This window comes from Anolis sagrei, chromosome 11 (genome assembly GCF_037176765.1).
Source record: "Anolis sagrei isolate rAnoSag1 chromosome 11, rAnoSag1.mat, whole genome shotgun sequence".
Lineage (NCBI taxonomy): Eukaryota > Metazoa > Chordata > Lepidosauria > Squamata > Dactyloidae > Anolis > Anolis sagrei.
Window position 1 is genome coordinate 15,932,400 of NC_090031.1, and position 26,550 is coordinate 15,958,949.

The 26,550-nt window shown below is 45.4% G+C and overlaps 1 protein-coding gene across 1 annotated transcript; it reads left to right on the forward strand.

The window, feature by feature from the left end:
* The first annotated feature begins 3,900 nt into the window (after positions 1-3,900).
* MAN1B1 (mannosidase alpha class 1B member 1) lies at positions 3,901-25,146 on the forward strand. The gene is made up of 13 exons (XM_060757228.2): positions 3,901-4,127; positions 9,271-9,379; positions 11,000-11,127; positions 11,447-11,607; positions 12,608-12,717; positions 12,986-13,171; positions 16,332-16,480; positions 17,338-17,526; positions 18,951-19,141; positions 20,616-20,736; positions 20,976-21,173; positions 23,042-23,173; positions 24,301-25,146. Exons 1-13 carry the CDS (start codon positions 3,996-3,998, stop codon positions 24,502-24,504), a joined length of 2,010 nt encoding a protein of 669 aa, XP_060613211.2. The 5' UTR covers positions 3,901-3,995; the 3' UTR covers positions 24,505-25,146.
* Positions 25,147-26,550: the final 1,404 nt, after the last annotated feature.

Consider the following 26,550-nt stretch of genomic DNA (forward strand, 5'->3'; position numbering starts at 1 on the left):
TGCTTGTCTACCCAAGAGATTTGCAGGATTTTCCAGAGGCAGCGCTGACGGAAGCGTTACAGGAGTTGCATGTGACATCTGTAGACAGTCCACGTTTCGCAGACGTATAGCAGGATTGGGAGGACAATAGCTTTATAAACAAGCACCTTGGTCTCCCCGGTCCTCAAACACTCTCTGCTTCATTCAGAAAAATGCTGCACTCGCAGAGCTCAGGCGGCTTTGTATTTCAGTGTCAATGTTGACTTTTGTGGAGAGGTGGCTGCCAAGGTAGCAGGAATGGTCAACATTTTCTAATGTTACACCATTAAGCTGTATTTCTGGGATTAGCTGGCGACTGCTGGAAGAGCACTTTGGTTTTCTCGATGTTTAATGACAGGCTGAGCTTCTCGTATGCTTCTGCGATGGTGTTTACAGTAGCTTGTAGGTCTTCTGAATGCGCACAGACGACATTGTCATCAGCATACTGGAGTTCTATGACATGTTGTTTTAACCTTGGTTTTGGCTTTCAGTCGGCTGAGGTTAAATAGCTTGCCATCTGACCGATAGATGATTTCCACTCAGTCCACACTACCAAATAACCCAGTTCAAAGCAGATTATGTGGGATTTTGCACAGCTGTGTTGAAGGGGCCTAAAAAAGGCAATGGAGACAAGTGCTGCTGCTATTACTATTATTATTATTAAATTAATAGTAATACTAATGCCTGGGGGAATCCTTTGTTGGGAGGTGTTAGCCAGACAGGAAACAGCCAGGCTTTGAAGCTGCAAGGCTATTCAATGCTAATCAAGCTGGGTAATTACAACAATCATACTTGCCTCAAACAGATAAGGGTACTTTCTCCCACCCTGGACATTATTCCACAGGTATATATATATATACACTCCACTTGCCTAGTTTCCAACAGACCTCACAACCTCTGAAGATGCCTGCTACAGATGTGGTCAAAATGTCAGGAGAGAATGCTTCTGGAACAGGGCCAGGCAGCCCGGAAACCTCACAGCAAACCAGTGATTCCGGCCATGAAAGCCTTTGACAACAGTGATTATTATGATTATGATAATTGCTTGCTCCTGAGCCTAACCCAACAAAGCATTCCCCCCCCCCAGGCAGCAATCAGCCAGGCTTTGAAGCTACATGACCATTAAATGCTAATCAAGGTGGCTAATTGCAACATTCACACATTCCTCAAACAGACAAGAGTTCTTTCTCCCACTATGGGCATTATTCCACAGGAATATAAACCTCACTTGCCTTGTTTTCCACAAACCTCACAACCCCTAAGGATGCCTGCCATAGATGTGGGTGAAACGTCAGGAGAGAATGCTTCTGGAACATGGTCATACAACCCAGAAAACTCTCAGCAACCCAGTGATTCTGGCCTTCGGCAAGACGTTGTTGTTTTCGTTTTTTGCTGGACTCAGTGAAGCCATGGGTTCAAATAACAGGAAAGGAGATTCCAGCTGAAGTTGAGGAACTGTTTTCTGACTGTAAGAGCTGTTCAACAGTGGAACTCTCTGCCTCCACTTGCCTAGTTTTGTTGTTGTTTTTGTTTTGTGCTGGACTCAGTGGAGCCATGGGTTCAAATAACAGGAAAGGAGATTCCAGCTGAACTTAAGGAACTGTTTTCTGACTGTAAGAGCTGTTCAGCAGTGGAACTCTCTGCCTCCACTTGCCTAGTTTTGCTGTTGTTTTCTGCTGGACTCAGTGGAGCCATGGGTTCAAATAACAGGAAAGGAGATTCCAGCTGAACTTAAGGAACTGTTTTCTGACTGTAAGAGCTGTTCAACAGTGGAACTCTCTGCCTCCACTTGCCTAGGTTTCTTGTTGTTGTTTTTTGCTGGACTCAGTGGAGCCATGGGTTCAAATAACAGGAAAAGAGATTGCAACTGAACTTGAGGAACTGTTTTCTGACTGTAAGAGCTGTTCAACAGTGGAACTCTCTGCCTCCACTTGCCTAGTTTTGTTGTTGTTTTTGTTTTGTGCTGGACTCAGTGGAGCCATGGGTTCAAATAACAGGAAAGGAGATTCCAGCTGAACTTAAGGAACTGTTTTCTGACTGTAAGAGCTGTTCAACAGTGGAACTCTCTGCCTCCACTTGCCTAGTTTTGTTGTTGTTTTCTGCTGGACTCAGTGGAGCCATGGGTTCAAATAACAGGAAAGGAGATTCCAGCTGAACTTAAGGAACTGTTTTCTGACTGTAAGAGCTGTTCAACAGTGGAACTCTCTGCCTCCACTTGCCTAGGTTTCTTGTTGTTGTTTTCTGCTGGACTCAGTGGAGCCATGGGTTCAAATAACAGGAAAAGAGATTGCAACTGAACTTGAGGAACTGTTTTCTGACTGTAAGAGCTGTTCAACAGTGGAACTCTCTGCCTCCACTTGCCTAGTTTTGTTGTTGTTTTCTGCTGGACTCAGTGGAGCCATGGGTTCAAATAACAGGAAAGGAGATTCCAGCTGAAGTTGAGGAACTTTTTTCTGACTATAAGTGCTGTTCAACAGTGGAACTCTCTGCCTCCACTTGCCTAGTTTTGTTGTTGTTTTCTGCTGGACTCAGTGGAGCCATGGGTTCAAATAACAGGGAAGGAGATTCCAGCTAAACTTGAACTATTTTCTGACTGTAAGAGCTATTCAACAGTGGAACTCTCTTCCTCCACTTGCCTAGTTTTGTAGTTTTTGTTGTTTTCTGCTGGACTTAGTGGAGCCATGGGCTCAAATAACAGGAAAGGAGATTCCAGCTGAAGTTGAGGAACTGTTTTCTGACTGTAAGAGCTGTTCAACAGTGGAACTCTCTGCCTCCACTTACCTAGTTTTGTTGTTGTTTTCTGCTGGACTCAGTGGAGCCATGGGTTCAAATAACAGGAAAGGAGATTCTAGCTGAAGTTAAGGAACTGTAAGAGGGTAAAACTACTGCCACCTAATCTGGGAGGAAAGCCGGGCAATGATCAATATCAGCTTATGAGCTGGTTTATAAAGGGACTATTATTTACAGAAGTATTGATAGCGTAGCATTTTCTGTCCCTGGTTTGGTTTTACTTCTTATGCAGGCTGTTTGACTTAGGAGAAACTGTATCAGGCAAGGCTTGAGGAAAACAGTAACAAGTTTATTAGAACAAGCAAGGTATAACAGATTCGATTGTTTCTTCACTAGAGGCACGGATCTTGATTGGTTACATTAGTAAGGTTTCATGAGTTACTTTAGGTATAGACTTCCAAGAGGTTTCTATAAGCAGATGTATCTCTTCTGTCCCACCAAAACATATAAGCCAAAAGGCCTATTCAACAGAATTGGCTCCCAGCCAAACCTTGATTCTTAACCCAGAATCAATAACCCCCTGTAGTTTTATCACTACTGGGTCCTTTCCTGTAACCCCTTTGGTCACAAATTAATTCCCTGTTTCTCCCACTAGAGAAATCAGTCCCTTCCTGTAGCTCTCCAGCTTACAGACTGTCACTTTCAAAAAGCTGCGCGGTGAAGTGACAGTTGGCTCCGCCCCCGTTGCTATGGCAACTCAGCTCAAGCCACCAGCCACTATCTCTAACAAAATATAATCCTACATACTTACCATTTATTAACTACTGTTTAAACAACACATAACCATAAGAATAAAAGTTACACATCGTCACACTGTTCAACAGTGGAACTCTCTGCCTTCACTTGCTTAGTTTCCAGCAGGCCTCTGAGGATACCTGCTAGAGGTGTGAGCAAACATCAGGAGAGAATGCTTCTGGAACACGGCCAGTCAGAAAACTCACAGCAATCCAATGATTCCGGACATGAATACCTTCGACAATGTGGAGTTTTGGGGCTTTTTTAGGCCCCGTTGCTAGGGAAAACCTAGTAGGCCTCGTTGCTAAGGGGAAGTGGAGAGCGTACGTGTCGGGAGGGGCTCAGGCGCAGCCGCTCTAGGCGCGCGTCTCTGTGGGCCCGTGGAGGAATCATGGCGGCCGACGGGGAAGGAAGCGGAGAGGCCGCGGCCTCCTGAGGGAAGGAAGGGAGCCATGTACGCGGGGGCCTCGCCCTCGGCGCCTCCGCCCCCGCCGCTCCCGTCGCCCCCTCGGCGGGACTTCACTGCGGTCACTCTCGGCGGGTACAACAACGGCAAGGCCTGGCGGAGGCGCTCCTGCTGGAGGGTGAGGAGGAGGAGGAGGCGCCATTGAGCCCGAGGGAGGGAGTCAGGGAAGGAGGGGAGAGCGGCGCCCTCTGCAGGCCGGGCCGCGAATAGCAGAAGAGGCTTCTGGATTCATACTTCTTTAATGTCGTTTCCAAGACTTTCCATTATTTTACTCTATTATTATTATTATTATTATTATTATTATTATTATTATTATATGCTATTATTATTACATTTATTATTTTACTTTTTTAGTATTATTACATTTATTTTACTCTAGTAGCTAATGGCAGTGAAGCAAGTGGGGTGTATCTATATCACTATAATGATCTCCAGTGTGGGAGGAAGAACCCTTGCCTGTTTGAAGCAAGTGTGAATTTTACAATTAGCAAGCTTGATAAGCATTGTGTAGCTTCGTCAATCAGTGAGGGTGTGCCGTCGCGCTTGGGGGCTATTAGTCTTAATGAAGGACCAGCGTCGCAGGCGCGCTTGGTGGGGACGCGGGACAGGGCCTTCTCCGTAGTGGCCCCCCAACTCTGGAACACCCTCCCCAAAGACCTTAGACAGGCCCCTACATTGGCTATCTTCAGAAAGAACTTAAAAACCTGGCTTTTCCGATGCGCCTTCCCAGATTAGGAAATCTCCACTACCGAGTCCTACAAGCACTTTACCAGAACCAATGATTGCTGCACATCGCACATGCCCTAGAAGCCCTCTATACACCTCCTGTCAAATCAGCACTTTTAATCCTTGTACCCACCTTTTGGCCCGGCCCAGTTTTATTGTGTTTTAATGTACTGTACTTGTTGTTTATTTTGCTTTAATTTGTTTTAATTGTTTGATTTGCTTGATTGTATTGTTATGTTGTATTGTTGTGGCCTCGGCCTGTTCTAAGCCGCATCGAATCCTCTGGGAGATGCTAGCGGGGTACAAATAAAGTTTAATAATAATAATAATAATAATAATAATAATGGACGTGGCACTTTTTCCCCAAGGGATTGCTTCTTGCCCTCCTTTAGGAAACTGGAACTCCCAAAAACCCAAAACGCTGTAAATAGCTCAAAATAAGTTTTATTGATAACAAAGCCATTTCTTTAAAGCAATGAGCTGGAAAACTTCAGAGGGGTAAAGGAAAACATACTTTACAGTCTCAATAAGTCCTGGGTCCAAGGGGTTTGAAGCTGAGAAGCCTCACCAAGTTTCCTCCTTCCTCAATGGCTGTGAATGCCGGAGCAAACCACAACCCCAGTTCAGATGGTCTATGTCTTGAAGATTCAGGATATTCCGCTGGTGCCAAAAGAACCGGCTTGAAGGCGCCTGGGTCTCCTCAATAATTGTCCAGGATGATCTGGACATAAAGCATGAGTCCCAGGGGTAAAACCTCAGAACTGGTGCTAAGAGTTAACTTAAATCAGGGTCCTTAAGAATGAAGTCTTTTACTCACATCCATGTGGTATGATCTCTGAAGGCAGAATGAAAAGAAAAGAAGTTCACCCCTCTTGCAGGAAGAGGTGGAGCCAAATATACTGATTGACAGCTATAAGTAACCAATCCATACAACTGTACACAAGCAATGAAAAAAGGGGCAGGATTAAGCATGATACAACAGTTTAAATCTTGCAACTAACAATTCTATACATAGGTGGCGCCACTTGCGCCGTCACAGAGGGTCTCTGCATAGAGGTAGTATTTATTTTTATTTATTTGTCGTGTCAGAGCAACCAGTCCATTATATTACATTTCTAACAGAACAAAGCAAACAAACAGACAAATACAAAACTTGTGAGTTTGGTAGTTGGTTAAATGTCCTTTGACCAGTATCTGGCCACTTGGAGTGCTTCTGGTGTTGCTGCAAGAAGGTCCTCCATTGTGCATGTGGCAGGGCTCAGGTTGCATTGCAGCAGGTGGTCAGTGGTTTGCTCTTCTCCGCACTCGCATGCCGTGGATTCCACCCTGTAGCCCCATTTCTTAAGATTGGCTCTGCATCTCATGGTGCCAGAGCGCAGTGTGTTCAGCGCCTTCCAAGTCGCCCAGTCCTCTGTGTGCCCAGGAGGGAATCTCTCATTTGGTATCAGCCATTGTTTGTGGTGCTGGGTTTGAGCCTGCCACAGAAGCGACCAGCATAGAGGTAGTAAAGCAAGTGGAGTGTATATATCCCTTTGGAATGATGTCCAGGGTGGAAGAAAGAACCCTTGCCTGTTTGAAGCAAGTGTGAATGTTGCAATTAGCAAGCTTGATTTACCTGTCTGAACGGATTCTCCCCTATGAACCATCAAGGTTGTTAAGATCTTCTGGAGGGGCCCTGCTCTCGGTCCCAAGCGTGTCTGGTGGGGACGAGGGACAGGGCCTTCTCGTTGGTAGCCTCTCGGCTCTGGAACTCTCTCCCACTGGAGATTGGAACTGCCCCTTCTCTCCTGACTTTTAGAAAGCTGGTGAAAATTTGGCTTTGGAATATAACATTTGATGAGTGAGTCAATATCTCTTGACCACACGGACGGATGGTGTTGAATTGTGATTTCATTCTGATGACTTGGCCTTATGTAATTCTATGTTTGTATTTTAATGTATTTTATGGATTAGTGTATTATGAAGTGTGATGTTTTTATACTATTGTTTACTCTTGTTGTGAGTCCCTCTTTGGAGGTTGAGAAGACCGGGTTATAAAAGCTCTAAATAAATAAATAAATAGATGATTAGCATTGAGTAAGTCAGTCAGTGAGGGTCTCTGCATAGAGGTAGTGAAGCAAGTGGAGTGTATTTATTTATTTATTTATTTATTTACGATATTTATAGCCCACCTTTCTCAGCCATACGGTGACTCAAGGTGGGCTACAGATCGGCACAATTCAATGTTGGGCATTCATAAAAGTGCCATTAAAACAATCAGCATTACAATCTATATAAATAAAAATGTGCCTCCCCCTCCCGTGGGCTCAACATAATTCAAATACCACTGGATGAATTGACACATAATTTGGACACACTACACCTATCAGGCCAATGAGTGACCATCACTCCTAAAAACACTGAAAAACACAGTGGAAGGGACTTAAAAAGCCAAAAAAGCAAAAAGACGCTACAGTGCATGCGCACAAATGACTCTCCAAGCAAATAAAACACACAATAGCATATCCACACTCTCTTCTGGACTACAGCTCCCAGCATCCCTTAGACCAGGCCTTTTAGGAGAGGAAGATGATCCAAGTGTACTGCTTCCAAGATGCAAACTTTCTTCCCCTTACATTTCTTTGAGAGCATCCCAATCCCTGCATATTTCCAATTTCATATTCCTGGACTGCGACTCCCAGCAATCCTCCAGATAGATAGATTAGAAAGTGATAGAAAGGTAGATAGATCGATCAGGAGGACTTCTGGAGTTGCAGTGCAAGAATACATAGAGAAGGAAGAACGGGGTGAAAGAGGAAGGGAAAGAGAAGGAAGGAAGGAGAGAAGGAAAGAAAGAGGGAGGGAAGGTTGGCCACAGCAACACGTGGCAGGTACAGCTAGTATAAAACATAAATAAAAACCATTAAAGCATATAATCATCGGTGTCATCTTGTTAAAAACGTTATCCAGTAACATTGTCTGGTCATTCCATATTCATCATTCATAGTTCCATGTTATCTATTCTGCTGCATTCTCAAAAGCTTGGTCAAAGAGCCAGGTCGTTACTTTTTTTTTTTTTGGAAAGTCAGGAGGGAGGGGGCTGATCTAATATCCCTGGGAGGGAGTTCCATAGCCGGGGGGCCACCACTGAGAAGGCCCTGTCCTTCATCTCTGCCAATCACACTTGTGAGGCAGGCAGGATCGAGAGCAGGGCCTCCCCAGATGATCTTAAGCTCCTAAATGGTTCATAGGAGGAGATACATTCGGACAGGTAAGTTGGGCCGGAATCATTTAGGGTTTTATAGGCTAAAGCCAACACTTGGAATTGTGCTTGGTAGCAAATTGGCAGCCAGTGGAGCTGACGCAACAGAGGAGTAGTGTGTTCCCTGAGCGCTGCTCCTGTTAGTAACCTGGCTGCCGCCCTTTGGACCATTTGAAGCTTCCAAACAGCCTTCAAAGGCAACCCCACGTAGAGCGTGTTGCAGTAATCTATTCAGGATGTAACAAGAGCATGGACCACCGTGGCCAAGTCTATATATCCCTATAGAATGATCTCCAGGGTGGGAGAAAGAACCCTTGCCTGTTTGAAGCAAGTGTATATGTTGCAATTAGTAAGCTTGATTAGCATTGAGTAGCCTTGACAATCAATGAGAGTCTCTGCATAGAGATAGCAAAGCAAGTGGAGTGTATATATCCCTATAGAATGATCTCCAGGGTGGGATAAAGAACCCTTGTCTGTTTGAAGCAAGTGTGGATGTCGCAATTAGCAAGCTTGATTAACATTGAGTAGCCTTGCCAGCGAGCCCCTGGTGGCGCAGTGGGTTAAACTGCTGAGCTGCTGAATTTGCTGTCCAAAAGGTTGCAGGTTTGAATCTGGGGAGCGGCGTGAGCTTCTGCTGTTAGCCCCAGCTCCTGCCAACCTAGCAATTCAAAAACATACAAATGTGAGCACCACTTCAGTGGGATTCCTATTGATGCAACCTATTGAGCTTTTTTGCTGCTGCATCACACTGTTGGCTCATGTTCAACCTTGTGAACTCCTTGGTCCCTTTCCCAATGTTTTGTTACTGAGCCAGGTCCCACCAAAATTGTATCTGTCCATTTAATTTGTATTTCCTTGTTGAAATACTTTTTGTTAGTTTTGGCTGATTAGCTCTCTAATCTGTTAAGGTGACTTGTTTGTTGCTTTTAGACCTTGACACACACACCCAAGACAAAGCACTCAGGTCTTTAAAGCTAAACACTCCCTCATCCCTGATTATATCACAATCCATTGTTGATGCCACCACATTTGCTTACCACTTAATCCTTGATATTTCCCCTCAACTCCCCAGAAGGAAGCATCCCTTTACTGGCAGGGGTTTGTGTGTGTGTCTCTGCGTGTGTGCATACTGACTCGACCCAATGCCACGTATGTTGAACCAGTGTAAATACTCACAGCAGAAGTGTTGCGTGTTGTTGCTTCTCTCACCTGGGAGTGAGGGCACATGGGGTTGATGCACCTTTCCTGCGGCTGTCAGCTAAAGACATTTCCTCCTCTGTGGTTTTGCTGTCAGAAATGGAAGCAGCTGTCCCGGCTCCAGCGGAACGTGATCCTCTTCTCCTTCGCCTTCCTGGCTGTTTGTGGAGTTATTACTTATGCCAACATGGCTGAAGCCTGGAAAAGTAAGTCCCATGGTGTATAACAGTGAGGCATAACTCCCAGGTGCTGGGCCGAAGCCTTAACTGTAGCATTGGTAGTTTTTTGGAGCATGGATCTCTCTCAGGCAATACATTGAATTCTCTTAGTTATGGGCTGGGATGGTTGTGATGATTTCTGACAGGTTGGACACCAAGAGATCGTCTATAAATAAATATGATAATAAGTTCTGGTCTAGTCAAAGTACAACTCCTTCTGTCTGGCTAACACGCAAAAAACAAGGCAAATCCATGCTGTTCGTGCATATAGATTGTAGGACAGAGGCATCAAACTTGTAGCCCTCCAGATGTTTGGGCCTCCTACTCCAGGAAGCCCTGCCCAGCTTGTCCAGTGGCTAGGAATTCTGGGAGCTGAAGTCCAAAGCACCTGGAGGGCTACACATTTGATGCCACTGATGTAGGATTATAGCTAATCAGAAGCATATAGGTTATGGAACAAAAGCCATTTGACAATACCTGAATACAGTGTTCCCTCACTTTGCAGACTGGCAGTTTTGCGTTTTTTAAAAAAAATGAATTTAAGTAGCGAGGGAACACTGAGCAGAAAGGCCCCACCTCCTCCTTTCTCGCCCTCTTTACCTTTCAGAAGCTGCGGAGGAGGCACCTGACATTTACTATACAAAAATATTTTAAATGACCAGTCTGATTGAGGAGGCGGCAGAGACATCACGGGGCCCAAGCGGCAGCAACGAGGAGGAGGAAGAGGAAGGTAAAGAGGGTGAGAAGGGAAGAAGAGTCGTCCCCTCACCCACTTTACCTTCCTGTTCCTCCTCGTCGCCGCCTGGGCCTCTTGCCGCTGCTTGGGCCCCACGCCACCTCCACCACCTCCTCAACTGCGGCTGCTGCTGCTCCATAAGGTAAAGAGGGTATGGAGGGAGCGGAGGGGGTGTCTCTACTTCATGTAATTTCACTTATCGCAATTGGTCCTGGAACATAACACCCGCAATAAGTGAGGAACCACTGTATTAGGAACAAATTGCTGACTGTAAGAAGAGCTGTTCAATAGTGGAACTCACTGCCTTAGAGTTCAATGGAGGCTTCTTCTCTGGAAGCTTTTGAGCGGAGGCTGGATGGCCATCTGTTGGGGGTGCTTTGTGCTTCTAGAATTCTGTGATTCTCGGTTCTTGAGAAGTCTGTTGTAAAAAACTTTGGTAGGAATTCACAAAACTTTGTGCCGAGCTAGCACCAGGTGGCTTCCTCTTTGTGCCAATAAGAAATAAAGCTCTTCCGTTGTAAACTGTCTCTTTTTTGGCTTGAGAGAATGGGACAGTTGCAGAGTACCAAGGCTTCAGGTAGCAGCATGGTGGTAATTTGCAGGTTTGTGGTATGTTTATTAATAGTCGCTAGGAACAAAAACACTAAATCCAGCCTTGGGGGTTGAAGCTGTTTTAGTTCCTGAGCACCTATGCAAATATCGAGGTTGAGATTTTTGTTTGCGAGACCAAAAACATGCTGAAAAAGCAGACAGCAATTGGGTCATGTGGCCAAAACGAGATGAGCTCCTTGCCTGCAGCCTTGGCGGCTCATTTCATGGCATTGCATCAGGTCCTCACTGTTGCCGGTGTTGTTGTTTTGTGACCCACACAGGCGTGGCCAGCAGGTCTTTGGAAGAACCGAAAGCGGACCTGGAGATCCCCGGGTTGAATCCAGCGAATCAGGCAATCCTCCCCATTCCGCAGAAAGCTGACGCCAATCTTGGAGAGGTCTCCCTTCAAGTAATTCCTCCCCCTGCCCTGGAGTTTTTATTATTGCACAATGGAGCCAGTTCATAGATCTTTCTAGCTATCTCCATGGAATGTGACCCAACTTGAGAGCCACGTTCCATTCCCAAGACCCCACTGAAGTCTGCAAAAATAACAGAGGGTTGTTGACAAATGAGAACGTTACAGAGATGAAGCCATTATGAATTCTGAGGGTGGGGAGTTGGGGGTTGGATCAAAACCTGGCCTAAGTTTTGACAGGAGCCTTTCCTGCAGGTTTGCAGAAAATGTTTGGGCTCAGCCTCTCTGATCTGGGGCCCTATGTTTCCCTTAGAAACCTCCGAAGCTGCCTCCTGCTCGGCGAGGGCCCCCTAACCTCCAGATCAGGCCGCCCCGCAGGGAGACGAGGGAGAAGATGGCAGAAGAGGCCCCCAGAGCTGAAGAGGAGCCTGCACAAGCAGAGAGAGAGCACAAAACAGAGAAGTCGGTCATCAGGTAGGCAGCCTGGAGTGCCAGTAGCTCCTTTCGGTCTCTGTAAAGAACGTTCCTTTTGCAGAAACACGGTTGGCTTGCAAAGTATTAATATTATAACTACTACCTGTATATACCTGAGTATAAGCTGACCTGAATATAAGCTGAAGCATCTAATTTTGCCACAAAAAACTGGGAAAACCTATTGACTCGAGTATAAGCTGAGAGTGGGAAGTGCAGCAGATACTGGTCAATTTAAAACTAAAAATAGATACCAATAAAATGACATTAATTGAGGCATCAGGAGGTTCAATGTTTTTGAAAATTTACATAAAACTGTAATTTAAGATAAGATTGTCCAACTCTGATTAAAGCACTATTCTGACCTTCTTCAATGTAAATGTGCTTACATGTCCTTCCAACAATAAAAAAGAGAGTAAAATAATAGATGTAATAAAAATAGAGTAAAATGATGTAAATATAATAATAATAAATAGAGTAAAATAATAAATGTAATAATAATAGAGTAGAATAATGTAAACGTCGAAGGCTTTCATGGCTGGAATCACTGGGTTGCTGTACGTTTTTCGGGCTGTATGACCATTTTCCAGAAGCATTCTGTCTTGACATTTCACCTGCATCTATGGCAGGCATCCTCAGAGGTTGTGAGGATGTAGGCGAAACGTCAGGAGAGAATGCTTCTGGAACATGGCCATACAGCCTCAAAAACTTACAGCAACCATATAATAATAGTAATAGAGTAAAGTAATAAATGTAATAAAATAATAATGATAACAGGGTAAAAATAATAAATAACTTCGATTTAAGTATAAGCCGACGAGGACTTTTTCAGCCTAAAAAAGGGGTGAAAAACTTGGCTTATACTTCAGTATCTACGGTATGTTGAAGCTTTGAGCTTCAAGGAGAGGCTGGTAAGAAATAAAATAATTATAATAATGATTTTTATTATGACCAGTGAACCTGGATTCATCTTCTTCTTCTTCTTCTTCTTCTTCTTCTTTAGCTGGAGAGGAGCCGTGATTGAGCCTGATCAGGGCACAGAGCTTCCTTCCAGTAAAATAAAGGAACCGGACAAACCCTCCCCGATGGAAGCCGAAGACCAAAAGGAGCCAGGTACGTATGGTGGCCAAACCCTGATTCCCAGTTCCAGAAGGGAGGGATCTGAATGTCCACTCGCTGCCCCCCAGAGATGTTGCACTGCAGTCCCATGCTGGGGAAGAAGGAATCTGTGTTTTTGTCTGGCAGGATGGCTCCTGGGGTGTCTTCCAACCATCTGGTTCTGTGTTCTCCAAGCAGAACTGGGCCTCATCCCAGCAGCCACCTTGTCAAAAAGTTGTAATGCTTCCCATTTTCTGCTCCTCCCATTTTCTGCCCCTCCCAGTTCCCCTCAATGAGCGCCAGCTGGCTGTCATCGAGGCCTTCCGCCATGCCTGGAAGGGCTACAAAGAGTTTGCCTGGGGCCACGACGAGCTCAAGCCCATCTCAAAGTCCTTCAACGAATGGTTTGGCCTCGGACTGACCCTCATCGATGCCTTGGACACCATGTGGATCATGGACTTAAAGGAAGGTTGGTGCCTCCTCTGTCATTTCCTTAGTTTATATTCTTCTTTCAAGAGTGCGCTCAGAGGTGACCAAGCAGATCCAAGATCTACCGGGGAGGCCCTCCTCTCACTCCTGCCACCTGCCACAGCTGGTGGGGACAAGGGAGAGGGCTTTCTCAGTGGTGACCCCTCGCCTCTGGAACGCCCTCTCTTGGGAACTAAGACAGGCTCTGTCATTCTACTCTTTCTGGAAGGACTTGAAGACCTGGTGGTTTCATCAGTCCTTTCATAAGGACTAGTCCCAAGCCTGATGCCCCTGCCCCCTAGTTGGGAATCCCTCCCCCCAGCACCAACTGCCGCTCTGGACCAGAGTGAATGGGGGGGGGGGGGTGCAGGGGACAGTTCCACCTTGTCTCCTGTGCTATACTAATATAATATAATATAATATAATATAATATAATATAATATAATATAATATAATATATAATGGAATAAAATATATTGTATATACATATAATAATTACATTATAATGTAATACAATATAATACTACTAATAATATGATATTATAATTATAGATTTTATATCACATGTAATATTACTATTTATTTATCGTGTCATCAGCAACCATACCATTGTATTACATTTCTAACAGAACAAAACAAACAAACAGATAAAAAACCCACAGATTTTGCAAACTTGGTAGTTGATTAAATGTCCTTTGACCAGTATCTGGCCACTTGGAGTGCCTCTGGTGTTGCTGCAAGAAGGTCCTCCATTGTGCATGTAGCAGGGCTCAGTTTGCATTGCAGCAGGTGGTCTGTGGTTTGCTCTTCTCCGCACTCGCATGTTGTGGATTCCACCCTGTAGCCCCATTTCTTGAGGTTGGCTCTGCATCTCGTGGTGCCAGAGCACAGTCTGTTCAGCGTCTTCCAAGTCGCCCAGTCCCCTGTGTGCCCAGGAGGGTGTCTCTCATCTGGTATCACCCACGGGTTTGGGCCTGCCACTTTTGGACTCTCGCTTGCTGAGGTGTTCCAGCAAGTGTCTCTGTAGATCTAAGAAAACTATGTCTTGATTTAAGTCGTTGACGTGCTGGCTGATACCCAAACAAGGGATGAGCTGGAGATGTCTCTGACTTGGTCCTTTCGCTATTGGCTGCTACTTCCCGGCGGATGTCAGAAGATGCAATACCGGCTAGACAGTGTAATTTCTCCAGTGTAGGGCGCAGACACCCTGTGATAATGCGGCATGTCTCATTAAGAGCCACATCTACTGTTTTAGTGTGGTGAGATGTGTTCCACACTGGGCATGCGTACTCAGCAGCAGAGTAGCATAGCGCAAGGGCAGATGTCTTCACTGTGTCTGGTTGTGATCCCCAGATTGTGCCAGTCAGCTTTCGTATGATGTTGTTTCTAGCGCTCACTTTTTGCTTGATGTTCAGGCAGTGCTTCTTGCAGGTCAGAGCACGGTCCAAAGTGACTCCCAGGTATTTGGGTGTGTTGCAATGCTCCAGTGGGATTCCTTCCCACTATTATTATATTATATTATATTATATTATATTATATTATATTATATTATATTATATTATATTATTATGCTAATAATAATATAATATATTGTATGTATATATATCTTACAGTCCACTCTGAGTCCCCTTCAGGGTGAGAAGGGCAGCATATAAATGTCGTCAGTAGTAAAGGCCGAACTAGCACCTTGTTCATTCCCTTGTTCCTCCCCCATGTCGTGACACTGGTTCACGACCTAGACCTTTCTCATCAAAATTGCAAGAAGGCCCTGGAAAAAAGTAGCCCCAGACCCTACCCTGGCCAGTAATCAGATCCACTTCCGGCACTTTATTCGTTCCCCTGGCCTCATTACTTCTATAGGAACCTTGATCAGCCCTTTCAATCCTGTCCTGCCCCACATATTAGTAGGGCGTTTGCACAATCTATATAAATAAAAATGTAATGTTCATTTGTAGGATTAACATAACTCAAAAACTATTGCATGAAATGAGACCAAATTTGGATACAAGACACCTAACAGACCAAGTGACCATCGCTCATAAAAACACTGGAAAACACTGCAGAAGAAACTTAAAAAGACAAAAAAAACCCCAAAAACATTACAACGCATGCACAAAACCACACATATATATGCGACCACACTAATATACACACATACACAAATATATATACACACACACACACACACAAAACACATATACACGGACTGGGCCACAGCAATGCATGGCAGGGGATGGCTAGTCTATATAAATAAAAATGTAATGTTCGTTTGTTGGATTAACATAGCACAAAAACCACTGGATGAATTGACACCAAATTTGGACTTAAGACACCTATCAGGCCAATGAGTGACCATCACTCATAAAAACACTGAAAAACACAGCAAAAGGAACTTAAAAGGCCAAAACCACATATATACACACACATATACACATATACACAGACTGGGCCACAGCAACATGTGGCAGGGGACGGCTAGTGGTTTATAAATTGGTTTGCTTTTAATGCATAGGATTGTTGTTAACAGGTTATATTTATATTTTAATGGCTACTCTGTATGTTTTATGTCTCTGGAAACCTCCCTGAGTTCCTGAGGGGAGATAGGGCAGTATATAAATAAAGTTTTATTATTATTTTATTATTAGGATATCTTAGGAGGGCTCCTTTCCAAGTCCTTTGCAGAGGCACCCTTGCCTGTGTTTCACTGGCAGCCATTTTTAACCTCGTGGGCCATACATTTTATTTATTTATTATTTTATTTATTTACGACATTTATATGCTTCCCTTCTCACCTCAAAGGGGACTCAGAGTGGCTTACAAGTAAAAAGTAAATACCATATATTATATTATTACCATAGCACAATATTAATATTAAATATTACATTGTACTATAACATTATACTGTAATATTATTAGTAATATTACATTTAATATAAAATATATAATTATAATATATTATTATTAGTATTATATTGTATTACATTATAATATTATCAACATTATATGTATATACAATATATTATATTATATTACATTACATTATATTACATGTGCAAGAAAGGCAGGGAAACACAGGGCAGGCTTCCTGGCACCTTTGTCTGCAAAGAATAGCTAGGACCATGTCATGTTGATACTCTCTGGTATCCTTTCCTTCGATGCAGAGTTTGCCGAGGCCCGGCAGTGGGTTGCCACCGAACTCCGCTTCGATAAGAATGTGGACGTCAACCTATTCGAGAGTGCCATTCGGATCTTGGGCGGCTTGCTGAGCACTTATCACCTGTCTGGCGACAGCCTCTTCCTGGAAAAAGCGGTGAGCAGCTGTCCCCAGGCACCTTTGGGAGGGTATTGTGTCTCCCAGCATTCCCCACCATTCGCTATCGCTGTTGGGAGTTCCAGTACAAGGACATGCCTGTTTACTAACCCTCTGACAGCTCTGGGAAAGGGACCTTGGGCTACAGAGGAATCTATATACCATATATACTTGAGTATAAGCCAACCTGAATATAAGCCGAGGCACCTAATTTTATCACAAAAAACCTTTGGTTTTCTCGATGTTCAGTGAGAGTCCGAGCTTCTGTGAAGGTGTTTAGAGTGGCTTGTAGGTCTTCTGAATGCGCATAGACTACGTTATCATCAGCATACTGGAATTCTAGAACAGATGTTGTTGTGACTTTGGTTTTGGCTTTCAGTTTGCTGAGGTTAAATAGCTTGTCATCTGTCGGATAGATAATTTCCATTCTGGTGGGAAGCTTCCCATCAACAAGATGAAGTATCATAGTGATGAGAATAAAGTTGGGGCAATAACACATCCCTGTTTGACACCTGATTCCACCTTAAATGGGTCACTTTGGGAGCCATGGCTGTCCAAGACTGTTGCCATCATGGATTGGTTCCATCAAGGAAGCCACAGCTGCCTTGAGTTTGGAGGCTGAAAGCCAAACAAAGCAAGGTTAGAGGAAGGTAGAAGGGGGCTGCATGGTATCTGTATTGACCTAGGGAAACGTGGGCTTCTTTTATAAACAAGCATGTGTAGAATGGCCAAAGGTTTGAAAGTGACCCTGTGTGGCCACACAAAAGCATTGGGCTTCCAAGTTGGCAGCAGACAGTTTGAGGTCCTCTGTGTCAGCATGATCTCATCGTGGCTGAACATGTTTCTTCTCTCTTCAGAAAGACATTGGGAGCAGGCTCATGCCGGCCTTCAACACCCCGTCCAAGATCCCCTTCTCAGACGTCAACATCGGCCGGGGCACAGCCCACCCACCCCGCTGGACCTCGGACAGCACCGTGGCCGAAGTCACCAGCATCCAGCTGGAGTTCCGGGAGCTCTCCCGTCTCACCGGGGAGGAAAAATACCAGGTACGGGTTGGGGGGCAAAACATTCACAGGGTTCCTGTCTCTCTTTTCCTGAGCTGATGTCCCTTATGTCCACTTGCTGGGCCCCAGAGGCACCAGTTTTCGCCATCCATTCCAAAAACAGAATAATCGAATCCTAGAGTTCCAAGAGACCTCTTGGGCCACCCAGCCCAACCCCATTTTGCCAAGAAGCAGTAAAATTGCATTCAAAGCACTCCTGACAGATGGCCATCCAGGTCTTCTCTTGAGGGATGGGCTATCCATGTCTTTTGATTGCATACGTTTTCCCATCGTGGCCAACTGTAAATCGCACATATGGTAAATTCTGCGTCTGAGCAGACAGCTTTGGAACCTTCTAGATCAGTGGTTCTCAACCTTCCTAATGCCGCGACTCCTTAATACAGTTCCTTATGTTGTGGTGACCCCCAACCATAACATTATTTTCATTGCTACTTCACAATTGTAATTTTGCTCCTGTTATGAATATATCCAATATGCAGGATGTATTTTCATTCATTTGACACAAATACTGAATGCACCCAAATTTGAATACTGGTGGGGTTGAGGGGAGGGCTGATTTTGAACTCCGCCAATGATGGAATTGAACCCAACTTGGGACACAGAGCTCCCATGACCAACAGAAAAATACTGGAAGGGTTTGGTGGGTGTTGACCTTGGGTTTTGAAGTTGTAGTTCACCTACATCCAGAGAGCACTGTGGTCTCAAACAATGATGGATCAGGATTTAACTTGGCACAAATACTCAATATGCCCAAATGTGGACACTGGTGGAGTTTGGGGAAGATAGACCTTGACATTTGGGAGTTGTAGTTGCTGGGATTTATAGTTCACCTACAATCAAAGAGCATTCTGAACCCCACCAACGATAGAATTTGGGCAAACTTCCCACACGGTATCCCCACCATCAACAAAAAATACTGTGTTTTCTAATTGTCTTTGGCGACCCTTCTAACATCCCCTCCCGACCCTTCCAGGGGTCCCGACCCCCAGGTTGAGAAACACTGTTCTAGATAGATTTGAAAAACTTTGGCGGTTGGCCCCGCCCATTCTCCCCTTGCGAGTATAAGTAGCAGTTGGGCGGAGCCACCACCTCAGTTCTTCTTATCCGCCGCTATTGCAGCAGCTTAGGAATCTCTTGCTCTTTAGACTAGCTTACTTTTACATAATTTATAGACTAGGAGTAGTTTTAACTATTGTTTTTTTAATTTTCATTGGGCTACATATTTTTACCATATTTTACCATATGTGCGAATTCACAGGTGACCACTTGGGAAACTACGGTTACAGGTAAGTGACCTATATTTATATCTAGTCCCCATAGAATCCTAGAGTTGAAAGGGACCCTCTTCCAACTGTAGGATTCTGGGATTCTGATTTCTTTTTTCTTTTTTCTTTTCCTTCTCGTAGAATGCTGTGGATGGGGTGATGGCGCATGTCCACACTCTTGCCGGCAAGAACGATGGGCTGGTGCCCATGTTCATCAACACCAACACCGGGCAGTTCACCCACCTGGGGGTCTATACGCTGGGGGCTCGGGCGGACAGTTACTACGAGTACCTGCTCAAGCAGTGGATCCAGGGAGGCAAGAAGGAGAATGCGTCAGTGCCTCTTTATACTCTAGCTTCCTTTCCCTATGCTCTGACATGGACGTGGCTGTCAGTGGGGGGGACTCCAGGGCTTCCCTTAGGACTGAGCCACCACATTTGGGTCCTCAGAACTTCTTTTCTCCTTGCTCTTGAATGGCCCCGCACTTTTTCCCTCTCTTCGACCCTGGTTCTGGAAAGGCTGAGCTCTTGACAATAAGTTCTGACAGCTAAATCAGGTATCTGTTATGCCAGGCTTCCAGGTATTACTGAACTGCGAGTCCTGTCCTTCCTCACATTGGTTGGGGTTGCTGGGAGATACAGTCCAACTGCATCTACACAGTCTTCTTTCTCATCCAGGCGTACAGGGAGCACACAACCCCCCTGTTACGCCAGCTCCACTGGCTGCCAGTGTGCTACTGAGCACAATTCAAAGTGCTGGCTTTAGCCTATAAAGCCCTAAACCAGGGGTCCTCAAACTAAGGACCGGATCTGGCCCTCCAAGGTCATTTACCCGGCCCTCGTTCAGGGTCAACCTAAGTCTGAAACGACTTGAAAGCACACAACAACAACAACAGCCACCTCAGAGGTTAAGACCATCTGGGGAAGCGCTGCTTTCGATCCCACCTCCCTTGCAGGTGGGGCGAGAGACAGGGCCTTCTCAATGGTAGCTCCTCAAGCTGTGGAACTCCCTCCTGGCCTTCAAGAAAAAAGTAAAAACTTGGCTATGGGACCAAGCCTTTGGGCAGTAAGCAATACAAAGAATGATCAGAGATTATGTGCAACATCAAATCATCTGGGCGTCCCCTGGGCAACGTCCTTGCAGACGGCCAATTCTCTCACCAGAGGCGACTTGCAGTTTCTCAAGTTGCTCTGACATGATAAAAAAAAAGTGCAATTGATATTTGGAATGGCCTCGACTACGATTTTTGGATTACAATATGTGATTTTCATGTTAATATTAATATGTTTTTAACTCCACATTTCAATATTTATTTATTTATTTATTTACTGTATTTGTATACCGCCTTTCTCAGCCAATCGGTGACTCAAGGCGGTTTCCAACAAATCAGTACATATAAAAACATAATACAGATTAAAACATTAAACAATATAAAACACCACAAAAGCAATAAAAACAACATCATTAGCGTCTCATTATTATCAAGCATTGTCCAGTTCCATTGTCAAATGTTGAAATGTTGTGGCATTTTTATGACCTAATTGAAAGTTATATGTTATTGTTGTTTTATGTTAGGTTTCATATGTATGTGAGGGATTCAATTTTGCCATAAATATGTTGGAAACCGCTTTGAGTCACCCCCCCCTCCCCCCAGGTGAGAAAGTGGTATACAAGTGAAGTAAATAAATAATTATGAGGAACCTGTCCCCTGTCCCAGCCTTTCATCAATCCCTATCCTTTCCTTCCCTGTTGTAGGGAAAGAGACTTAAAACAACAACTGCATTTTGTGTGTGTTTTCAATGGCAGGCTTTTGGAAGATTACGTTAAAGGCATCGAGGGGGTGAAAGCGCACCTTCTCCGGAAGTCCCAGCCCAAGAGACTGACTTTTGTCGGGGAGCTCGCCCACGGACGCTTCAGTGCCAAAATGGTAGGCTTGCTTCGTTTTGGGGAGGTTCAATGAGTCTGGAGGCGGGGAGAACAGGAGGAAGGCACCCCTTAAACTGTTTTCATGCCACCGAGCCAAGTTAAGAGTGCCATGCACGCCTCTTGTCTTCCTGGTCAGATGCTTTGGCTTCGTCATATACTTGACCCCATTTTCATTAGGATGTCTTGGGTAATTTCCAAACGCAAATTGACCCTGACTGACCTCCCGCTTATCCTGAGCAGGATCACCTGGTATGCTTCCTGCCCGGGGCCCTGGCTCTGGGGGCCCACAACGGCCTCCCTGCAGACCACATGACCCTGGCGGCAGAGCTGGTGGAGACCTGCTACCAGATGTACGCCCAGGTGGAGACCGGCCTGAGCCCAGAGATCGTCCACTTCAACTTGCATGCCCAGAAGGACCGGAAGGACGTAGAGATCAAGGTGAGCCTCCTGGGCGGCCCTTGGAAATGCTTCCCTCTGGGCCATATCTGTAGCCAGGTGGGCTCATCTGACATTTCCAACTATTAGGAGGAAGGAGATCTGGGAAATATCAGGTTTAATCACTGCTGGAGAACAAAAGGATGGGAAGAGGGGCTCATCTGTGCACCATCTACTTCAGTGACTGTGTTAGACCATCTTTCCCACTGAGACCTGGCTCAACAGCAGTCCACACAAAAAAGATCTTGGAGTCTTAGCAGACCACAAATTGGACATGACCCAACACCATGAAGGGGAGATCCACAAAAACCAATGGGACTGGATTTCCCCTAGTGTCTTGCAGCTAGAAGCAGCTGCTTGCAACCTGCACCTACCCCAAATACCTCTACATATTTCGTATCACAACAGCACTTTTTAAATTTTGTCCATTACATTTGGCCCGGCCTTTGGTTTTAATTGTTTTGCTTGATGTTTTATTATTTGCTTATGAGTTTATTGTGTATTGTATGTTGTTGTTGTCAGCGGCCTTGGCCTTTGTAAGCCACATCGAGTCCTTCGGGAGATTTTGCAGGGTATAAATAAAGTTAATAATAATAACAATAACAATAACAATAATAATAATAATAATAATGCATCTTGGGTTGCTGTGAGTTTTCTGGGCTGTCTGGCTATGTTCCATAAGCATTCTCTCCTGACGTTTTGTCCACATCTATGGCAGGCATCCTCAGAGTTTGTGAGGTCTGTTGGAAGTGAGGCAGTAGGGTTTATATATCTGTGGAATAATGTCCAGGGTGGGAGAAAGAACTCTTGTCTAGTTTTTATGTATTTATTTATTTACGGCATTTATATGCCGCCCTTCTCACCCTGAAGAGGACTCAGAGCGGCTTACAATATATATTTTCATACAATATATTATATTATTAGCATAGTACAATATCAGTATTATATATTACTATATTGCACTATACTATTATATTATAATATTATTAGTAATATTGCATGTAATGTAAATATATAATTATAATATTGTATTATTACTAGTATTATATTGTATTATATTATAATATTATAAATATTATATGTATATACAATATACTATATTATATTATTAGTAAAGACAAGATGGAAATGTCTTCTGCTCCTCTCTGTCTTCGCTGTGGTCAGAGCAGCCGTTGGTGCCACAGGGGGGAGGGGCCTGGTTGAGGCACTGAGGTTACACAGGAACTTCACACAGTAGCTTTTTACACACTGGAGTTTCACACACGAGGGCCTTCAGCTTCGGGTGTCTCTCACACAAGCTTCTCACACCAGGCCTTCTCAAACTGAGGCTTACCTCACCCTGAGGCCGTTCTCATACAGAGGTCTGCTAACACTGAGGCCTACCTCACACCGAGGCCTTCTCACACTGAGGACTCTCTCAGACTGATGCCTCTCGTACAGAGGCAAACTAACACTGAGGTCTTCTCATACTGAGGCCTAGTAACACACTGTGGCCCTTCTCTCACAGAGATCTCTCTCAGACTGAGGATTACTAAGCTACAGGCACACCTGCTTATATTGGTGGGCCATTGTATCCATTTAACCCTTTCAGTGCTTGACTCACATTTTTGTAATTACAGATACCTAGTTAATTTTTAATATCTCTGACAGCTCTCTCTTATGCTTTGGTCAGACTTATCTGCAATAACCCTGTCTCCAATTGTGGGCAAAGCAATTCAAGAGGAAAAGAAGACAGTGTTCTTTCCCTCCAAGCTAAACACATCTTCAGAGGGAGTCATGGCTTCCAGACCTTTGGCCTCATGGTGCCTTTTGCAATGACATCCCTGGCCACCTCATGTTCTTTCCTGACCCTTTTCTCTCCTCTTTTCCAGGCAGCCGACAGGCACAACCTTTTGCGCCCAGAGACGGTGGAGAGCCTTTTCTATCTCTACCGATTCACCGGTGACAAGAAGTACCAGGACTGGGGCTGGGAGATCCTGCAAAGCTTCAACAGATACACACGGGTAAAGCAGGGCCCTTTGGTGGGAGTAATAACAATACGAAATCAATTTGAAAAATGTTCTGTTCCTGGTTTGAAAGTATTACCTTCTGTTTATTTGCGCGGTCCTTACTTTGAAAGTAGTTCTACTCCAGAAAATTTGTTTTTGTGGCGGCCACAAACGGTGTTGAACCCTATGAGAGTAAGGAGACCTGTTCAACAGTGGAACTCTCTGCCTCAGTTTCTCGTGGAGGCTCCTCCTTTGGAGGCTTTTAAGCAAAAGCTGGGTGGCCATCTGTTGGGGCGGGGGGGTGTTGATTGTGTTTTTTTCTGCCTGGCAGAAGGGGGTTGGACTGGATGGCCTTTGAGGGTCCCTACCAACTCTAGGAGTCTTTGATTCCAAGTCTCCATTTTGGGGGAAAGGCAGGATGAGGATAGTAATACAATTTCTTCTGCAGTAGTTTTTCCACTCACAATTTTCCATCTTCTTTTCACTTTGATGGCAAAACCATGTCATGTAGAAACTCTTTTGGGGGGAAACCGTTTGAAGCATGTATTGTCGAAAGTTTTCATGGCCGGAATCACTGGGTTGTTGTGTGTTGGCCTTCAACTTTGGGCATCTCTCACAGAAGTTTCTCTCACCAGGCCTTCTCAAACTGAGGCCTACCTCACACTGAAGCCTACTAACACTGAGGCCTACTTCACACACTGAGGCCTTCTCATACTTAGGGCTCTCAGACTGATGCCTCTCATACAGAGGCAAACTAACACTAAGGTCTTCTCATACTGAAGCCTACTAACACACTAAGGCCCTTCTCTCACAGAGATCTCTCTCAGACTGAGGATTTCTAAGCTACAGACACACCTGCTTATATTGAATTGCAGCTTTTGCTGGGTCATTGTATCAATTTAACCCTTTCAGAGGTTGTGAGGCCTGTTGGAAACTAGGAAAATGGGGTTTATATATCTGTGGAATGTCTAGGGTGGGAGAAAGACCTCTTGTCTGTTCGAGATAGGTGTGAATGTAGCGATTGGCCAGTGACGCATTGTCACTCCTCTTTTACTAACGGATTGCCCCATTTTGGAGCGCTTCCTTTCCCTTTTGGGTGTTTCCAAGGTCTCATTTCGTCTCTTGGGGATTCCCCCCTCCAGGTCCCCACGGGCGGCTACACCTCCATCAACAACGTCCAGAACCCCAGCAACCCTGAGCCGAAGGACAAGATGGAGAGCTTCTTCCTGGGGGAGACACTCAAGTACTTCTTCCTGCTCTTCTCGGACGACGTGAACCTGATCAACCTCGACAAGTACGTCTTCAACACGGAAGCTCACCCGCTCCCCATCTGGCCCTCGGCATAAAGGATCCGCGGAAGTCTCGGCTGCGTCCCCCGCTTGTTGGGGTCGGAAGGGAGGTGTGCAGAGCAGCACAGGTTCCCTTCTTACCAAGGGATGTGTTTGAAGGAAGGGAATGTTTGGATCGTGGAGGTGGCGCTCAGGCACAAACGCTCTCTTTCTCATGCACACAGTCACTACCGCACTTGTGTCTTATCTCCCTGTGGCGTCCTGGGATGAAGAGATTTTTGGAAATGTTGACTCTGTGAGGTGGTCCATCTTGAGAAATCCCTCCCGAATCCATTCGGTCGGATGAGCCTTTACAGGTGGAGGAAAAAGGGATCTGGGCAGTGGCCAATTCTCCTGTATCATTCCAAGCCCCGAGGCTGGTGCTCTCGGTTGAATAGCAGCACCACATTTTACCTTTCCAGCCGTATTGACCCTTGGCAAAATGGGGAAAGGTTGCTGGTTTGGGTGGAGAGCGGAGCATGGGCCGAGGGTGCGTCTGCTCCTGCCACTTAACCGAATCTGCAGAAATGCAGAACGATAATGTGAAAAACTACATCTGTAAACAGAGGGGAAGGAGGGAGGGGGAAATGTCCACATGGGGATTTATATACACAGATATATAGATACAGATATAATATAAATGATGTTTTGGCTCAGGTATTCCAGACTCAAGAGCTGCTTCCTTGAGGCTGCCGGAGACTTGAACCATGTTGTGGGTTGTCTCTAGATATCAGGATTGGGAGCAAAATGATATCCAAAGCAGCTGTCCTTTCTGGGTTTGTTTGGAAAGCTTTGGCTCCTCTTGGCCTTTGCTTCCGAGAGTTGGAAAGCCACTGTGGGCTCTTGAAATGACTGCCAAGAAAGCCAACCCAGGCTGCAAGTGAACCAAACGGGTTTTGGAAGCCACTGATGGAAGGGAATGGGCGTCCATATCGATGTTGTGCGCCCGTTTTTGGGTATCTCGTGTGGAGGAGAGTGGGATTTCAGGGCTATCTTCTGAAACGTCCCTCCACTTTTGGTTCTTCTGCGTGGTCTCTGTGAAATGCCTCAGTTCTTATGGAAACACCCTGAGGTTTCTCAGTCCTTCAAGAAGTTATTCCCAGGCCCTTATCCTATCGGCAGGGCTTGAACAACAGGGATGGAGCTGCTTCTTTTTGGGGACCAAATTAGTAGATTTTGGGGGGAAAGAAAAGCCGCATGGGAGAAAAGGAAGGCTTTTCTGTAGCATGTTCCTCTGTGCAAATTTGTTAGAAAAACTCTTGATGCTCTGAGTCTCCTCAAATTTAGATTGAATACACTAGAAAAGCGGGCGAGCTTTCAAGGTTGCCTCAGGCCTAGAAAGCAAGTTTTTCAAGGCCCACAATTCTAGTCTTGCTTCTTTCACTGATTGCCAAGTGGCAACCATCAATTACAGTGTTCTCTCGCCGCTTTGCCGTTCGCTTACTGCGGACTCGCTGTTTCGCGGTTTTCCTGGCGTGGCCTCCAAGGTGAGCCCGGCGCCCCCACATCCATCCTCCTCCTCGCCTCCTTCTTGCCTTCCCTCCATCCCTCCTTGCCTTCATTCCACCGTCAAGGTGCCAGAGGGGGCTTCCTCTTCCCAACAGCCCCCTCGGTGGCGGAGAAGTTCCAGTGGGGTGGCCAGCCAATGGGAGGCTGACTCTGCTCTCCCTCGATTTGCTGGTTTGGCTGCCCTTGGGAGCTCCGGGCAGCCTTCAGAGGGCTGTGGGCGGCCATGCTAGGCAGCGTGCCTTCCCTGTGTCCGGCACTGTTTTTTCTGGAGGTGGCTGGAAGCGGGTGTGTTTGGGCCTTTGTCCCAGGTTTTTGGCTGTATTTGGGTATAGCATCCCTACTTCTCGGATTTTCACTTATTGCAGATGGTCCTGGAATGGAACCCCCGCGATAAGTGAGGGAACACTGTATTTGGCCCCACTTTCCAGATTATGGCTTTTGCTGCCCGCAGCTGTTCTATTCGAATGGCTGAATCTTCCAAGGGTAGAGTCTTGGCTGTGAGTCCATACGAGATTTTGGCGACCTGGATTCACATGATGAGTCTTTCACATTGAG